The sequence below is a fragment of the Pleurodeles waltl genome, chromosome 8 (assembly GCF_031143425.1).
Source record: "Pleurodeles waltl isolate 20211129_DDA chromosome 8, aPleWal1.hap1.20221129, whole genome shotgun sequence".
Classification (NCBI taxonomy): domain Eukaryota; kingdom Metazoa; phylum Chordata; class Amphibia; order Caudata; family Salamandridae; genus Pleurodeles; species Pleurodeles waltl.
The window spans coordinates 1,542,738,487-1,542,753,699 of NC_090447.1; the positions used below are offsets into that span (position 1 = coordinate 1,542,738,487).

General features: G+C 58.4%; 1 protein-coding gene across 1 annotated transcript; it reads left to right on the forward strand.

The window, feature by feature from the left end:
* Positions 1-3,753: 3,753 nt before the first annotated feature.
* LOC138248963 (parvalbumin alpha-like) lies at positions 3,754-11,455 on the forward strand. The gene is made up of 5 exons (XM_069203011.1): positions 3,754-3,858; positions 6,451-6,518; positions 8,766-8,892; positions 10,231-10,340; positions 11,244-11,455. The coding sequence occupies exons 2-5, from the start codon at positions 6,458-6,460 to the stop codon at positions 11,267-11,269; spliced, it is 324 nt and encodes a 107-aa protein (XP_069059112.1). The 5' UTR covers positions 3,754-3,858; positions 6,451-6,457; the 3' UTR covers positions 11,270-11,455.
* The last annotated feature ends 3,758 nt before the right edge of the window (positions 11,456-15,213 follow it).

The window sequence follows — 15,213 nt, forward strand, 5'->3', positions numbered from 1 at the left end:
CATTCCATCCATCCACGGCCACTCCAGTGCATCCAGTGCATCCAGTGCATCCAGTGCATCCATCCATCCATCCATCCATCCATCCATCCATCCATCCATCCATCCATGCCTCCATCCACGGCCACTCCAGTGCCTCCATCCATGGCCACTCCAGTGCCTCCATCCATGGCCACTCCAGTGCCTCCATCCATGGCCACTCCAGTGCCTGCCTGCCTGCCTGCCTGCCTGCCTGCCTGCCTGCCTGCCTGCCTGCCTGCCTGCCTGCCTGCCTGCCTCCATCCACCCATCCACCCACCCATCCACCCACTCCTGTGCATCCACGGCCACTCCTGTGCATCCACGGCCACTCCTGTGCATCCACGGCCACTCCTGTGCATCCACGGCCACTCCTGTGCATCCATCCATCCAGGGCCACTATTGTGCATCCATTGATTGTGATGCAAACCCACATTTACAAAGACATATAGACATGGGTTTTCTGTGAGGGCACAAATGAGGGTCTGTGACCAGTACTGTTAAGAGCACAACTCAGGTCTGTGAGGGCAAAGGTGGCTGCGTAAGTGAGGGTCTCAGGAACACAGGTGAAGGCCTGTGAAGGGCACACCTGAGGTTTGTGAGCAGTACAGGTGAAAGCCTGTGATGGGCCCACCTGAGGTCTGTGAGCAGTACAGGTGAAGGCCTGTTGTAAGGAAATGCCTCCTTGGCATGGTTACCCCCTGATGTTTTGCCTTTGCTGATGCCAAGTTATGACTTGAAAGTGTGCTGAGGCCTGCTAACCAAGCCCCAGCACCAGTGTTCTTTCCCTAAAACTGTACCTTTGTTTCCACAATTGGCACACCCTGGCATCCAGGTAAGTCCCTTGTCCCCTGAAAACATACCCGACTTCCAATGCGGGCTGACTAGTTTTAGCAGCCTGCCACACACCAGACATGTTGCTGGCCACATGGGGAGAGTGCCTTTGTCACTCTGTGGCTAGTAACAAAGCCTGTACTGGGTGGAGGTGCTTCTCACCTCCCCCTGCAGGAACTGTAACACCTGGCGGTGAGCCTCAAAGGCTCACCCCCTTTGTTACAGCGCCCCAGGGCACTCCAGCTAGTAGAGATGTCCGCCCCCTCCAGCCACGGCCCCACTTTTGGCGGAAAGGCCGGAGGAGATAATGAGAAAAACAAGGCAGAGTCACTGGCCAGTCAGGACAACCCCTAAGGTGTCCTGAGCTGAGGTGACTCTGACTTTTAGAAATCCTCCATCTTGCAGAGGGAGGATTCCCCTAATAGGATTAGGGATGTGCCCCCCTCCTCTCAGGGAGGAGGCACAAAGAGGGTGTAGCCACCCTCAGGGCTAGTAGCCATTGGCTACTAACCCCCCAGACCTAAACACACCCCTAAATTGAGTATTTAGGGCCCCCCAGAACCTAGCAAGATAGATTCCTGCAACCTAAGACGAAGAAGGACTGCTGACCTGAAGCCCTGCAGAGAAGAAGGACACACCAACTGCTTTGGCCCCAGCTCTACAGGCCTGTCTCCCGACTTCAAGAGAAACTGCAACAGCGGCGAGCTCCCAGGGTCCAGCGACCTCTGAAGCCTCAGAGGACTACCCTGCATCTAAAAGGACCAAGAACTCCCGAGGACAGCGGCCCTGTTCCAAAGAAACCAAAACTTGCAACAAAGAAACAACTTTAAAAGAACTCCACATTTCCCGCCGAAAGCGTGAGAATTTCCACTCTGCACCCGACGCCCCCGGCTCGACCTGCGGAGAAACAACACTACAGGGAGGACTCCCCGGCGACTGCAACCCTGTGAGTAGCCAGGGTCGACCCCCCTGAACCTCCCCAGCGAAGCCTACAGACGGAATGCAGAGGCTCCCCCTGACCGCGACTGCCTGCTTCCAATAACCCAACGCCTGGTAAAGACACTGCACCCGCAGCCCCTAGGACCTGAAGGATCCGACCTCCAGTGCAGAAGCGACCCCCAGGTGGCCCTCTCCCTTGCCCAGGGGGTGGCTACCCCGAGGAGCCACCCCCCCCCCCCCCTTGCCTGCCTGCTTCGTTAAAGAGACCCCTGGGTCTCCCATTGAAACCTATTGCAAACCAGACGCCTGTTTGCACTCTGCACCCGGCCGCCCCCGTGCTGCTGAGGGTGTACTTGTTGTGCTGACTTGTGTCCCCCCCGGTGCCCTACAAAACCCCCCAGGTCTGCCCTCCGAAGTCGCGGGTACTTACCTGCTGGCAGGCTGGAACCGGGGCACCCCCTTCTCCCTTGAAGCCTAGGCGTTTTGGGCACCACTTTGACCTCTGCACCTGACCGGCCCTGAGCTGCTGGTGTGGTAACTTTGGGGTTGCCCTGAACCCCCAACGGTGGGCTACCTTGGACCCAACTTTGAACCCTGTAGGTGGTTTACTTACCTGCAAATCTAACAAAATACTTACCTCCCCCAGGAACTGTTGAAATTTGCACAGTGAATAGTTTTAAAATAGCTTATTACCATTTTTGTGAAAAATGTACATGCTATTTTGCTGATTCAAAGTTACCTAAGTGAAATACCTTTCATTTTAAGTAATACTTGTAAATCTTGAACCTGTGGTTCTTAAAATAAACTAAGAAAATATATTTTTCTATATAAAAACCTATTGGCCTGGAATTGTCTGAGTGCGTGTTCCTCATGTATTGCCTGTGTGTGTACAACAAATGCTTAACACTACCCTCTGATAAGCCTACTGCTCGACCACACTACCACAAAATAGAGCATTAGAATTATCTCTTTTTGCCACTATCTTACCTCTAAGGGGAACCCTTGGACTCTGTGCATGCCATTTCTTACTTTGCAATAATACATACAGAGCCAACTTCCTACACCTTCCTACAGCAGTACCGGTGAAGGCTTTTGAAGGGGACACCCCAGGTCTGTGAGCAGGTGAGCCGAGGGAGTGGGATTCAGGGGGGTGACAGCTATGAACCCCCGCCCCTCACCATGGCCTCAATCCTTCCCACCGTCAACGGTCTCAAGACCTCATCGGGGGGTGGCAGGGGGTGGGGTGCTTGCACCCTTCTCACCAAAGAGGATCAGAAAAGAAGTGGGGGTGCAGGTAGAAGACCTCCTTGGCAGGGCCACACCTGAGGGGGTGCGCCCTGAAGGTACAAGCTTCACTCCCCCACCCGGGGGTACATCTGAGGGGTGCCCTACAGGCGTAAGGCTGGCTGGCACCCCCCGGAGAGGGCCTTACATGGGCCCCATCTTTAAAAGTCAACAGGGGAGGGGGGTGCTGCTCTAAAAGTGGGGGGCAGTGTCAAGGGGTAGCCTCAGTAATTGCAAGTGGTTCAGCGGCTGTGTCGCCCCTTACACAGGTCACACCTGTCAGTGCCACTCCTGGAGTCCTGGGGTGCGGTGGGCACTGACAGAAGGGCACAGAGCATCCCTAGATATACCCGTTATGGGGGGGGGGGGGGGGGGGGGTCACCATCTCAAGAGCACATGAGCACCAGGAGCGTGAAGCCTGGCTCTCCATAGCACCCCAGCAGGATCACATCTGAGGGGTGTCCCCCCCGGCAGGGCCACATCTGAGGGGTGCCCTGTGACACACGGCTGGCACCCCCACCACCGGTGCAAGAGGCACGTGTGCACCAGGAGTGTGAAGCCCGGATCTTCAAGACACCCCGGGCATTCCTGGGGATAAAAATACCCCTGGCCAGCCAGCACTTTCTGCCGCTAGCCTTCCGGAGGGGGCGAGGGGGTGGCCGGGCCGGACTGCTGTATAAGGACCTGTCGAGAGCACCGGGGCTATAAAAGAGGGTCAAGGGGGTGTCCAGCCTGCCGAAGACCTCAACAACTCTCCTTCGCCACTACAGACAGACCCCAAGAGCGGTGAGTGAGCAGTGCCAGCCTGGAGCCCTGGCACCAGGGGGGCTTGTGAGGGTGGGGTCAGTTGTGGGACAAGTCAGTTCAGGCACTGGGGAGGTTGGGGGTAGAGGGGACAGCAGTGGGAAAGGACAGCCCTGACACTGCACTCGAGGGTCCTGGCACTACCCTCTGTGACCCTGGCATTGTGGGGGAAGGAGGTAGGTGAGAGAGTGGTCAACTGTGGGACAGGACAGCCCTGGCACTACCCTCAGGTGCCCTGGCACTAGGGGGCTTGTGAGGGTAGGGTCAGTTGTGGGACAAGACAGTTCAGACACTGGGGAGGTTGGGGGTAGAGGGGACAGCAGTGGGACAGGACAGCCCTGGCACTGCACTCGGGGGTCCTGGCACTGCACTCGAGGAGCCTGGCACTGTGGAGGAGGGGGGCTGGAGAGGGTGGTGGTCAGCTGTGGGACAGGACAGTCCAGGCACTTTCCTCGGGGGTCCTGGCACGAAGGGGGCGTGCAAGGGTGGGGTCAGCAGTGGGCCAGGACACTCCTGACACTGCCCTCGGGGGTCCTGGCACTAAGGAGGCTGATGATAGAGGAGGGTAGCAGTGGGACAGGACAGTCCTGCCCTCAGGGACATTGGCACTAGAGAGGCAGGTGGGAGAGGGGGTCAGCTGCGGGCGTGGACAGTCCAGGCACTGCTCTAGGGTACCCCGCCACGGGGAAGCAGATGGAGAAGTCAGCAGTAGGACAGGACAGCCCTGGCACTGTCCTCAGGGACCATGGCACTAGGGAGGCTGGGAGGTAGAAGGGTCAGTATTGAGCCAGGACAGTCCAGCCACTGCCATCTGAGACCCTGGCACTAGTGTGGCTGGGGGAAGAAGGGTTAGTAGTGGGACAGGACAGCCCTGGCACTGCCCCGATGACCTGGCACTATGGAGGCTGGTGATGGAAGACTGAGCTGTAGAACAGGACAGCCCTGGCACTGCCCTCAGGGACCCTGGCACTAGAGAGGCTTGGGGATAGAGGAGTCAGCTGTGTGGAAAGGACAGTCCTGGCACTGTCCTCGGGGACCCTGGCACTAAGGAGGCTGGTGATGGAGGAGGGTAGCAGTGGGACAGGACAGTCCTGCCCTCAGGGACATTGGCACTAGAGAGGCAGGTGGGAGAGGGGGTCAGCTGCGGGCGTGGGCAGTCCAGGCACTGCTCTAGGGTACCCCGCCACGGGGAAGCAGAGCACTATAGAGGCTAGGGGTACAGGGGTCAGCAGTGGGACAGGCCAGTCCTGGCACTGCCCTCGAGCAGCCAGGTACGGGGGCGGGGGGATGGGGTCAGCTGTGGGACAGGACAGTCCTGGCACTTCCCTCGGGGTTCCAGGCACTGCCACCTGGGACCCTGGCACTAGGGAGGCTGGTGATGGAAGGGTCACCAGTAGAACAGGACAGTCCAGGCACTGCCACCTGGGAGCCTGGCACTAGGGAGGCTGGTGATGGAAGAGTCATCAGTAGGACAGGAAAGTCCAGGCACTGCCCTGGCACTAGCGATTCTGATATAGAGGGGTCACCAGTGGGCCATGCCTGTCACAGGAGATGGAGAGCAGCTGCCCCAGGGCCCAGGTAGTGCCGGGGGTCCTGCTGGGCGCCTCTAGGCACTCTGAATCCTAGTCACAAACCTAAGACACGGAGAGCAGCTGAACCAAAGGGGAGGGGAGGGGAGCTCGGAGGGGGCCGCCTCCAAGCACTAGAGCGTTCAAGTGACAGCCCGACAGCTGCACCGGGGCCGAGGGCAGAGCTGGTCGGGGGTGGGGGGTGTTGGGAGGGGTGGGAATGCTGACCGCCTCTAGGCACTAGAGGGTCAAAGTGACAACCCGAGAGCTGCTCCAGGGCTGGGGGACTGCAGACCGCCTCTAGGCGCCAGAGAGTAAGCTGAGAGTAACGCAGCGGTCGAGGACAGCGGCCGCGGGTCCTGCTGGCCGCCTCTAGGCGCCCAAGGGTCCTAGTCACAAACCTTACACATGAAGAGAAGCTTACAGCTCACCAGGGTGAGGGTAGCGCTGGAGTTTACACTGGACGCCTCTGGGCGCCCAAGGGTCCTCGTCACAAACCTTATGCATGAAGAGCACCGGCACCAGCACCAGAGGCGAGGGCTGAGGGGAGCGCCTCTAGGCACTTGAGCCGAGGAGAGATGCACTAGAGCTGGGTGGAGCTCCTCTAGGCACTAGAGCCGAGGAGAGCTGCACTAGAGCGGAGGGGAGCGTCTCTAGGCACTAGAGCTGAGGGGAGCGTCTCTAGGCACTAGAGCCGAGGGGAGCTGCACTAGAGCCGAGGGGAGCGCCTCTAGGCACTTGAGCCGAGGAGAGATGCACTAGAGCTGGGTGGAGCTCCTCTAGGCACTAGAGCCGAGGAGAGCTGCACTAGAGCCGAGGGGAGCTGCACTAGAGCCGAGGGGAGCGCCTCTAGGCACTAGAGCCAACGGGAGCTGCACTAGAGCCGAGGGGAGCGCCTCTAGGCACTAAAGCTGAGGGGATCGCAGGGGTTCATGGAGGGCTGGGGGTCCTGGGAGGGATGAAGGTCTGTAAGAGGCCTGGATGTGACCCCTGCCTCTCCCCCCAGGTTCACAATGGCCTTCGCTGGACTCCTGAGCGACGCTGACATCGCTGCTGCCCTGGACAGCTGCAAAGGTGAGACATGGGGGCCCAATGCCACCCTCCCCCCCCCCCCCCCCCCCCAAATGCCACCTCTCCTCATCCCCCAGCGCTACCTCTCCTCACCCGGTGCCACATCTCAACCCCTGCCGCGTGCCACCATCCTCACCCCCAGTGCCACCTCTCCCCACCCCCTGCCTAATGCCAGCCTTCCTCCCCGAGTGCCTCCTCACCCCTGCCCTGTGCCACCCCGCCTCACCCCCAATGCCAACCCTCTTCACCCCCTGCAAAATGCCACCCCTCACCCCCCCCGTGCCATCCCTCCTCACCCCTTCCCTCCTACCCAGTGGCCCTCCTCACCACCTAAGTGCCACCCCCTCTTCACCCCCTGCCTCTCACCACCACAGTGGCACCCCCTCCACACACTCTGCCCCGTGCCATCCCTCCTCGCCCCTCCCAGTACCCCCTCCTTACCCCCACACTGTTCACCTTCTCGCCACTCCTCCTCACCCCAAACCTCTTCACCCCCCCCCCCCCCACACACACACACTAGGCACTATATGCCGCTGACCCGGACTCGCCCTCTATGAGCTTGCTATGTTTCTGTAGAGTCTCCTCCCCCACAGTCTGCCCTCCACTGCGGGCTCTGTCCCTTCCCTGGCAGTGTCTCTCCCTCCCTCCTGCCCTCCGCTGGGGGCTCTGTCCCTTCCCTGGCAGTGTGTCTCTCTCTCCCTCCCTCCTGCCCTCCGCTGTGGGCTCTGTCCCCTCCCTGGCAGTGTCTCTCCCTCCCTCCCTCCACTGAGGGCTCTGTCCCTTCCCTGGCAGTGTCTCCCTCCCTCCCTCCCTCCCTCCCACCTTCCCTCCACTGTGGACTCTACCCTTCCCTAGCAGTGTCTCTCCCTCCTTCCCTCCGCTGTGGGCTCTGTCCTTTCCCTGGCAGTGTCTCCCTCCCTCCCTCCCTCCTGCCCTCCGCTGCAGGCTCTGTCCCTTCCCTGGCAGTGTGTCTCTCTCTCCCTCCCTCCCTCCCTCCACTGTGGGCTCTGTCCCTTCCCTGGCAGTGTCTGTCTCTCTCTCTCTCTCTCCCTCCCTCCCTCCCTCCCTCCCTCCACTGTGGGCTCTGTCCCTTCCCTGGCAGTGTGTCTCTCTCCCTCCCTCTGCCCTCCACTGTGGGCTCTGTCCCTTCCCTGGCAGTGTGTCTCTCTCTCCCTCCCTCCACTGTGGGCTCTGTCACTTCCCTGGCAGTGTCTCCCTCCCGCCCTCCACTGTGGGCTCTGTCCCTTCCCTGGCAGTGTGTCTCTCTCTCCCTCCCTCTGCCCTCCACTGTGGGCTCTGTCCCTTCCCTGGCAGTGTGTCTCTCTCTCCCTCCCTCCACTGTGGGCTCTGTCACTTCCCTGGCAGTGTCTCCCTCCCGCCCTCCACTGTGGGCTCTGTCCCTTCCCTGGCAGGGTGTCTCTCTCCCTCCCTCCTGCCCTACACTGTGGGCTCTGTCCCTTCCCTGGCAGCGTGTCTCTCTCTCTCCCTCCCTCCCTCCCTCCCTCCACTGTGGGCTCTGTCCCTTCCCTGGCAGTGTGTCTCTCTCTCCCTCCCTCCTGCCCTCCACTGTGGGCTCTGTCCCTTCCCTGGCAGTGTGTCTCTCTCTCCCTCCCTCCACTGTGGGCTCTGTCCCTTCCCTGGCAGTGTGTCTCTCTCTCCCTCCCTCCTGCCCTCCACTGTGGGCTCTGTCCCTTCCCTGGCAGTGTGTCTCCCTCCCGCCCTCCACTGAGGGCTCTGTCCCTTCCCTGGCAGTGTCTCTCTCTCTCTCCCTCCCTCCCTCCCTCCCTCCTGCCCGCCACTGTGGGCCCCGTCACCCTCCCTTGCAACGTCTCCCGCTCTCATTTGTGTCTGAGCGCTGAGTGGTCTCTGGCAGTCTCCCCCCACCCTCCACTGGGGACTCTGTCCCCTTCCCTCGCAGGTCCTCCCTCTCACCCCAGTGCCCCTCTACCCTCCACCTGTGCCCCTTCCTCACCCCTCCACCATCTCACACCCTCACTCCTCCACCCTCTCACACCTGTGCCCTCCACCCTCCCACACCTGTGCCCCTCCCTCACCCCTCCATCCTCACACCTGTGCCCCTCCCTCACTTCCACCCTCTCACACCTGTGGCCGTCCGTCACACCTCCACCCTCACACCTGTGCCCTCCACCCTCTCACATCTGTGCCCCTCCCTCACACCTCCACCCTCTCACACCTGTGCCCCTCCCTCACACCTCCACCCTCTCACACCTGTGCCTTCCACCCTCACAGACTCCTTCAACTACAAGAGCTTCTTCGCCAAGATCGGGCTTCAGGGCAAGTCCGGCGACCTCGTCAAGAAGGTCTTCGCCGTCCTGGACCAGGACCAGAGCGGCTTCATTGAGGAGGATGAGCTGAGGTGAGTTGGGGCTGGTGGAGGGCTCCGGGGGGTTCATGCGCCTGCCGCAGGGACAAGAGGGGCGCTGGGGGAGGGCTTGGGGGGGGGGGGTTCATGCATCTGCCGCAGAGACAAGAGGGGCGCCGATGGAGGGCTGGGGGGGTTCATGTGCCCGCCGCAGGGACAAGAGGGGCGCCGGGGAGGGTTTGGGGATTATTGCACCTGCCGCAGGGACAAGAGGGGTGCTGGGGGAGGGCTGAGGGGTTCATGCATCTGCCGCAGGGACAAGAGGGGTGCTGGGGGAGGGCTGGGGGGTTTATGCATCTGCCGCAGGGACAAGAGGGGTGCTGGGGGAGGGCTGGGGGGTTCATGCATCTGCCGCAGGGACAAGAGGGGCGCCAGGGAGGGTTTGGGGATTCATGCACCTGCCGCAGGGACAAGAGGGGTGCTGGGGGAGGGCTGGGGGGTTCATGCATCTGCCGCAGGGACAAGAGGGGTGCTGGGGGGTTTATGCATCTGCCGCAGGGACAAGAGGGGTGCTGGGGAGGGCTGGGGGGTTCATGCATCTGCCGCAGGGACAAGAGGGGTGCTGGGGGAGGGTTCGGGCACGGATTACGCCCTAAGCCTTAGTACACACAAGAGCCCAGAGCAGCTAGTGTTCAATTTCTCAGGGAGGCAGGGGGTGGGAGGCTGGGTTTGATCTCTCAGGGAGGCAGGGGTTGGGAGGCTGGTTTTGACCTCTCAGGGAGGCAGGGGGAGGGAGGCTGGTTTTGACCTCTCAGGGAGGCAGGGGGAGGGAGGCTGGTTTTGACCTCTCAGGGAGGCAGGGTGTGTGAGGCTGGGTTTTGATCACTCAGGGATGCAGGGGGTGGGAGGCTGGGTTTTGACCTCTCAGGGATGCAGGGGTTGGGAGGCTGGTTTTGATCTCTCAGGGAGGCAGGGGGAGGGAGGCTGGGTTTTGATCTCTCAGGGAGGCAGGGGGAGGGAGGCTGGGTTTTGACCTCTCAGGGATGCAGGGGTTGGGAGGCTGGTTTTGATCTCTCAGGGAGGCAGGGGGAGGGAGGCTGGGTTTTGATCTCTCAGGGAGGCAGGGGGTGGAAGGCTGGGTTTGATCTCTCAGGGAGGCAGGGGGAGGGAGGCTGGGTTTTGATCTCTCAGGGATGCAGGGGGTGGGAGGCTGGGTTTTCATCTCTCAGGGAGGCAGGGGGAGGGAGGCTGGGTTTTGATCTCTTAGGGATGCAGGGGGTGGGAGGCTGGGTTTGATCTCTCAGGGGGCGCGAGGCTCGTGACCTTCCAAGGTAGCAGGAATACGTGCCCTTCTGCAGAACCCTCACAATCCACCCTTCCTCTCCACCCCAGGCTGTTTCTGCAGAACTTCAGCGCCGGCGCCAGAGCCCTGAGCGATTGCGAGACCAAGGCCTTCCTGGCAGCCGGTGACTCCGATGGTGATGGCAAGATTGGAGTAGACGGTGAGTGTCAGCAGCGTGCTGTCAGTGGCACCCTCTGGGGGCACCAGCTTACCCAGGCACTACCCTCTGGAAGCACTAGCAAGGCCAATCTCACAGTTCCTCCTGGCCTTCGGGTGGCACCAGATGGCCCAATCATCCAGCTCTCCTCTGGGTGCCCTAGAGGGCTCAGTCTGTCTCTCCTCCAGGTGGCACTAGCTGGCCCTCTCTCCTCTTGGTGGCATCACCCACCCACTGTCCTTTGAGTGGCACTAGATGGTAACTGCCCTCCTTCAGGTGATAGAGACTGTTAGCACCCCTCTCCACCTTCTGCCCCCAGGTATCACCGGTGGTCTAGTCCTTGCAGACTGTTCTCCATCGAGTGGCACTAGATGGCCCAGTTTGCCCCCTGTCCTCTGTGGCACAAGACGGCTGAGTCCACCTGCTCTCCTCCAGGGTGGCACTATATGGCTCGCTCTCCTCCGGGTGGCACCAACCGCTCTTCTGGGAGGCACTGGATGCCAGTCTGTCCGTTCTCCTCCTGGTGGCAAACATCTCTCAGTGCACTGTCTCTGGGTGGCGCTCGCTGGCCCAGCCCGGCTCCTGTCACTCAGGTGGCACACACTGCTACCCCTGCTGCCCCGGGCACCGCAGGCTGGTGTAGTCGTGCCAGACTCCACTGTGTTGGACACTATCTCCCCCCCTCCCCAGATGGCACAAGCTAGCCTGGCACACTGCTCGCAGTGCAGATGAAGCGAGATCTCTTCCTGGCACCACAGTAAAGCTTTGTATTTTTAATATTTCCATAGTTTTAAGAATCTTTATTAAGTGAAAATAGCCTGTGAAGAAAGTGTTCAAGCCAAGATGCCCCAACCCCAATGTATCCCTTTAACCATTTTTTAAATGAACTTTCTATTTCTCCCGCAGAGTTCCAGTCCCTGCTGAAGAACTAGGCTCCCCGAGGACCACCGACCCGCCCTCCGCCTGCCGCCAAACCTCGGATTTACTTCTGCTTTTTGTACAGTGAACTGGCATGGACAAGCTGTGACGAGACCCGCCCGGTATTGGGAAATGTACGGATAAGGACCGCCCGCTGGGGGCTGAGCGGGACCCGCCCGCAATAAACGGAGATATTTTCACTCTTGTGCTCTTGGGTTTCTTTCATCAGAGCTGTGCCCGGCGGAGGGGGTGAACACATGCCCATGGTAACCTGCGGCAGGCACCCAGCAGGACGCGGAGATCCTCAAGAGTATAGCGCACGGTTTAATTTGAGCCGGTGCCTCCTGGTGGATGGCACCGGCAGTTCTGACAATCTACCGCACGGTGGCGCTGGCTGCGTAATGCAGAGAGCAGCGCAACAAAAGTGATTTAATAATTCAATCTACACTAAACAACTAACCTCTGCCACCCAGACCTGCCTCGCTCTGGGTGGGTGGACGGTTTTCATTATCACTCCGGCAGGGGTGCGAGGGTCACTCATGGCGCTGGTTCTGCCACTGCCAGTGCAGGCAGGCAGGGGCAACGGCTGCTGCAAAGGGGAGGCCTTCGGGGCAGGACCAGGGCCTTTTTATTTATTTATTTATTTTAATACAAATCAAGCACTGAGTATACAGGGTAAGGGTCCCCGAGGGAGGCAAAATGGTGGGAGGGGTTCAGGGGGGAACCAGAGGCTGGCACAGCGATACTGGGCCCAGGGGGTAGGCCAGCAGCTGGCAGCGTGTCATGGACCTCTAGAGGCCAGAGGCTGGCAGAGCCACAGGGAACCTGGGAGGCCAGAGTACTGAAGGGCGGGAGAGTATTCGAGTGATGCCAGAGGTTGGCACAGCAGGAGGACCCTGGGAGCCCAGAGGCTGAGCGGGTGTCAGAGATGCCAGAGGGTGGCACAGCAGGAGGGACCCTCAGAGGGTAGAGGGGTGTCCAAGAGGGACCAGAGGGTGGCACAACAGGAGGACCCTGGGAGCCCAGAGGCTGAGCGGGTGTCAGAGATGCAGAGGGTGGCACAGCAGGAGGACCCTGGGAGCCCAGAGGCTGAGCGGGTGTCAGAGATGCCAGAGGGTGGCACAGCAGGAGGGACCCTGGGAGCCCAGAGGCTGAGCGAGTGTCAGAGATGGCAGAGGTTGGCACAGCAGGAGAGACTCTGGGAGCCCAGAGGCTGAGCGAGTGTCAGAGATGGCAGAGGTTGGCACAGCAGGAGAGACTCTGGGAGCCCAGAGGCTGAGCGAGTGTCAGAGATGCCAGAGGGTGGCACAGCAGGAGGGACCCACGGAGTCAGAGGGTAGAGGGGTGTCCAAGAGGGACCAGAGCCTGGCACAACAGGAGGACCCTGGGAGCCCAGAGGCTGAGCGGGTGTCAGAAATGCCAGAGGGTGGCACAGCAGGAAGGACCCTCGGAGTCAGAGGGTGGAGGGATGTCCAAGAGGGACCAGAGGCTGGCACAGCAGGAGGACCCTGGGAGCCCAGAGGGTGGGACAGTGTCTGAAAGGTACCAAAGGCTGGAACAGCAGGCCGGACCTTGGCAGCCCAGAGGGTGAGATATGTCCAAGAGATGGCAGAGGGTGGCACAGCAGGAGGGACCCTCGGAGCCCAGAGGGTGGGACAGTGTCTGAAAGGTACCAAAGGCTGGAACAGCAGGCCGGACCTTGGCAGCCCAGAGGTTGAGATATGTCTAAGAGATGGCAGAGGGTGGCACAGCGGGAGGGACCCTTGGAACCCAGAGGGTGGGAGGGTGGCAGTGTGTTCAACAGGGACCAGAGGGTGGCAAAATGGAAGGGTTCAGGGCATCACTTCATTATACCAACCCTAAAAATGAATTCATCTGTTTTTATTTATACAATCCTATCAAGTGTGGACATTACACAAAGATGTCAGAGCACTTTACAAAAGAAACTGAATATTACGTGAGAAATACCAGTTACACATATTCAGTTGTGATGTGTAAACAGCTTTGATAACAGGAGCAGACGAGTACATGATAATCAGTAGTTTTATCAGTTATAAATATTGTGCCAAGTAATGAACGTGGGCCAGGCTAGATGAGGGAATATATAAAACTGAGGTAGAGAAGTCACTCTCACTGCCAGGGTCAGTGCAGACTAGCGCTGAGAAGGGTTGGTGGGGAAAAGAGGGATTAACTGTAATGCCTTTCAAACAGAAGGGCCATCAGTTTGGAGTTAAAGGTTGTCAGGGCGGCAGTGCTGCATAAGGCCGGAAGTAAAGAGTTCCACACTGCCTAACACTTCCAGGAAAGGCGGAGCCGTAAATCCTTCCTTTTCCGCCTCGACTCTAGACAGCGCATGCGCGGTTTTGAAAGAGACATGTTGTATCTACTTTGTGGGCCTCAGTCCGCCCATAGGCTTCCCATTTGATGGCTCTAATTTCGCAATTCTATTCTTTACCCCGATTTGTCCATGGCATGCATGTGTTACGCCTCTTGGGCACTCCCGGACAGCAGGGACCAACTACTAATATTCATACACAGAGGCCATTTCAGGAAATGTTTTCAGGACTACTTTTTTCTTTCATTAACAGCATTTTCACCAACAATTGTGTTTACATTTGCTTTGAGTCATTCTCTAAACAGGGCTGTACGTCTTGTTCTTATCACATTGCTGTGCATTAGAGTGTTGCTTGCCCATCATCCAACCCCCTCCTGAATCGCAGCTTGACCCGTACAGCACCCCTTCCCTCAATGCTTCTCACTTTGTGCACAAGTACTTATGACAAAGGTTTCCCAGCTTTCATTTATTAGAACTCATAGTGTGTGATGGAAAAGCTAGTCAATCGGAATACAAATGGTTAAATGAACGAGGTACCCATATCCCGATGGCTGACATGGTCCCTGCGCGTGCACCTTCATTTACTTCGCAGAATGGCATCTGTGGAGGAAGCATGCCACACACGAAACGCTGTGCATCAAACTGACTAACATTTAGGAACATGTGAACTGTTCTCTTTTCTAAGCCTTTTGAATAACGCAAAACAGTAAACAAAGGAAGTGCTAATGGATTTCTGTAGGAACCCGGCCTGGTGTGTGGTGGGTACCTATGGTACTTACACCTTATACCAGCTCAAATTATTCCTTATTGGTGAGGTGTAGGTAGCGTCTAGAAGCCAGGCTCTCTAGAGGTAGCTGTGGATGAGCAGCCAAGGCTTATCTAGGAGACATGCAAAGCTCATGCAATACCACTGTAGTCACACAGTACTCACACACATGAAAGAAATAAAGGTACTGTACAACAGTAACAGCACCAAAAATACTATGAAGGCAATACTCCCTTAGAAGGTAAGTAAAACACTAAATATATACAATGGTGATCAGAAACAGGCATAGAAAAGGTCAGAAAACAACGCACAATAGTGACCCTAGGGGGAGCACAAACCGTATGCTAAAAAAATGGGATGCAAACAAGGTGCCTCCCACCTATGGAAGTATAATGTGTAGAGGGGAGCTGGGAGTACTAGGAAACCACACAGGTAAATGCAGTATCCCCAGCAAATGCAGGGGTAAAACACCTGATTTCCCCCAAACCACCCCAAAGGATGAAAAGAAGAAAAAGAAGACACCCAGAACAGACTGAAGAAACCTGCCATGGATTATCGAAGAGGGAGATCTGTGGAGAAAAGGGACCAAGTCCAGAAGTGTCAGGAGTCCAGGTGAGTAGGAGATACTACCCACCCAGAGGTACTTATTGGAGTTGGTCGACGAAGAAGGAAGACAGGTCAGCACTGCAGCCCAGAAGCCAGAGAAGAGTTCCTGATGCATGCAGAAGGTGTCCCACAATGGAAGCTGGATTGCAGATAGGTGTCGGATTTTCACCAACAAGCCTTGGCAAAGGCAAACTTGCGGTTGGGGGAAAAGAGGTGCTGCTGGTGACGAGCAAGGTCCAGGAGTACTCTAC

Bases quoted from the DNA above. Each gene is read 5' to 3' on its own strand.
- LOC138248963 (XM_069203011.1), top strand. From the start codon at position 6,458: ATGGCCTTCGCTGGACTCCTGAGCGACGCTGACATCGCTGCTGCCCTG. The intron at 6,519-8,765 runs GTGAGACATGGG...CCACCCTCACAG, and splicing joins TGCCCTGGACAGCTGCAAAG to ACTCCTTCAACTACAAGAGC. The intron at 8,893-10,230 runs GTGAGTTGGGGC...TCTCCACCCCAG, and splicing joins ATTGAGGAGGATGAGCTGAG to GCTGTTTCTGCAGAACTTCA.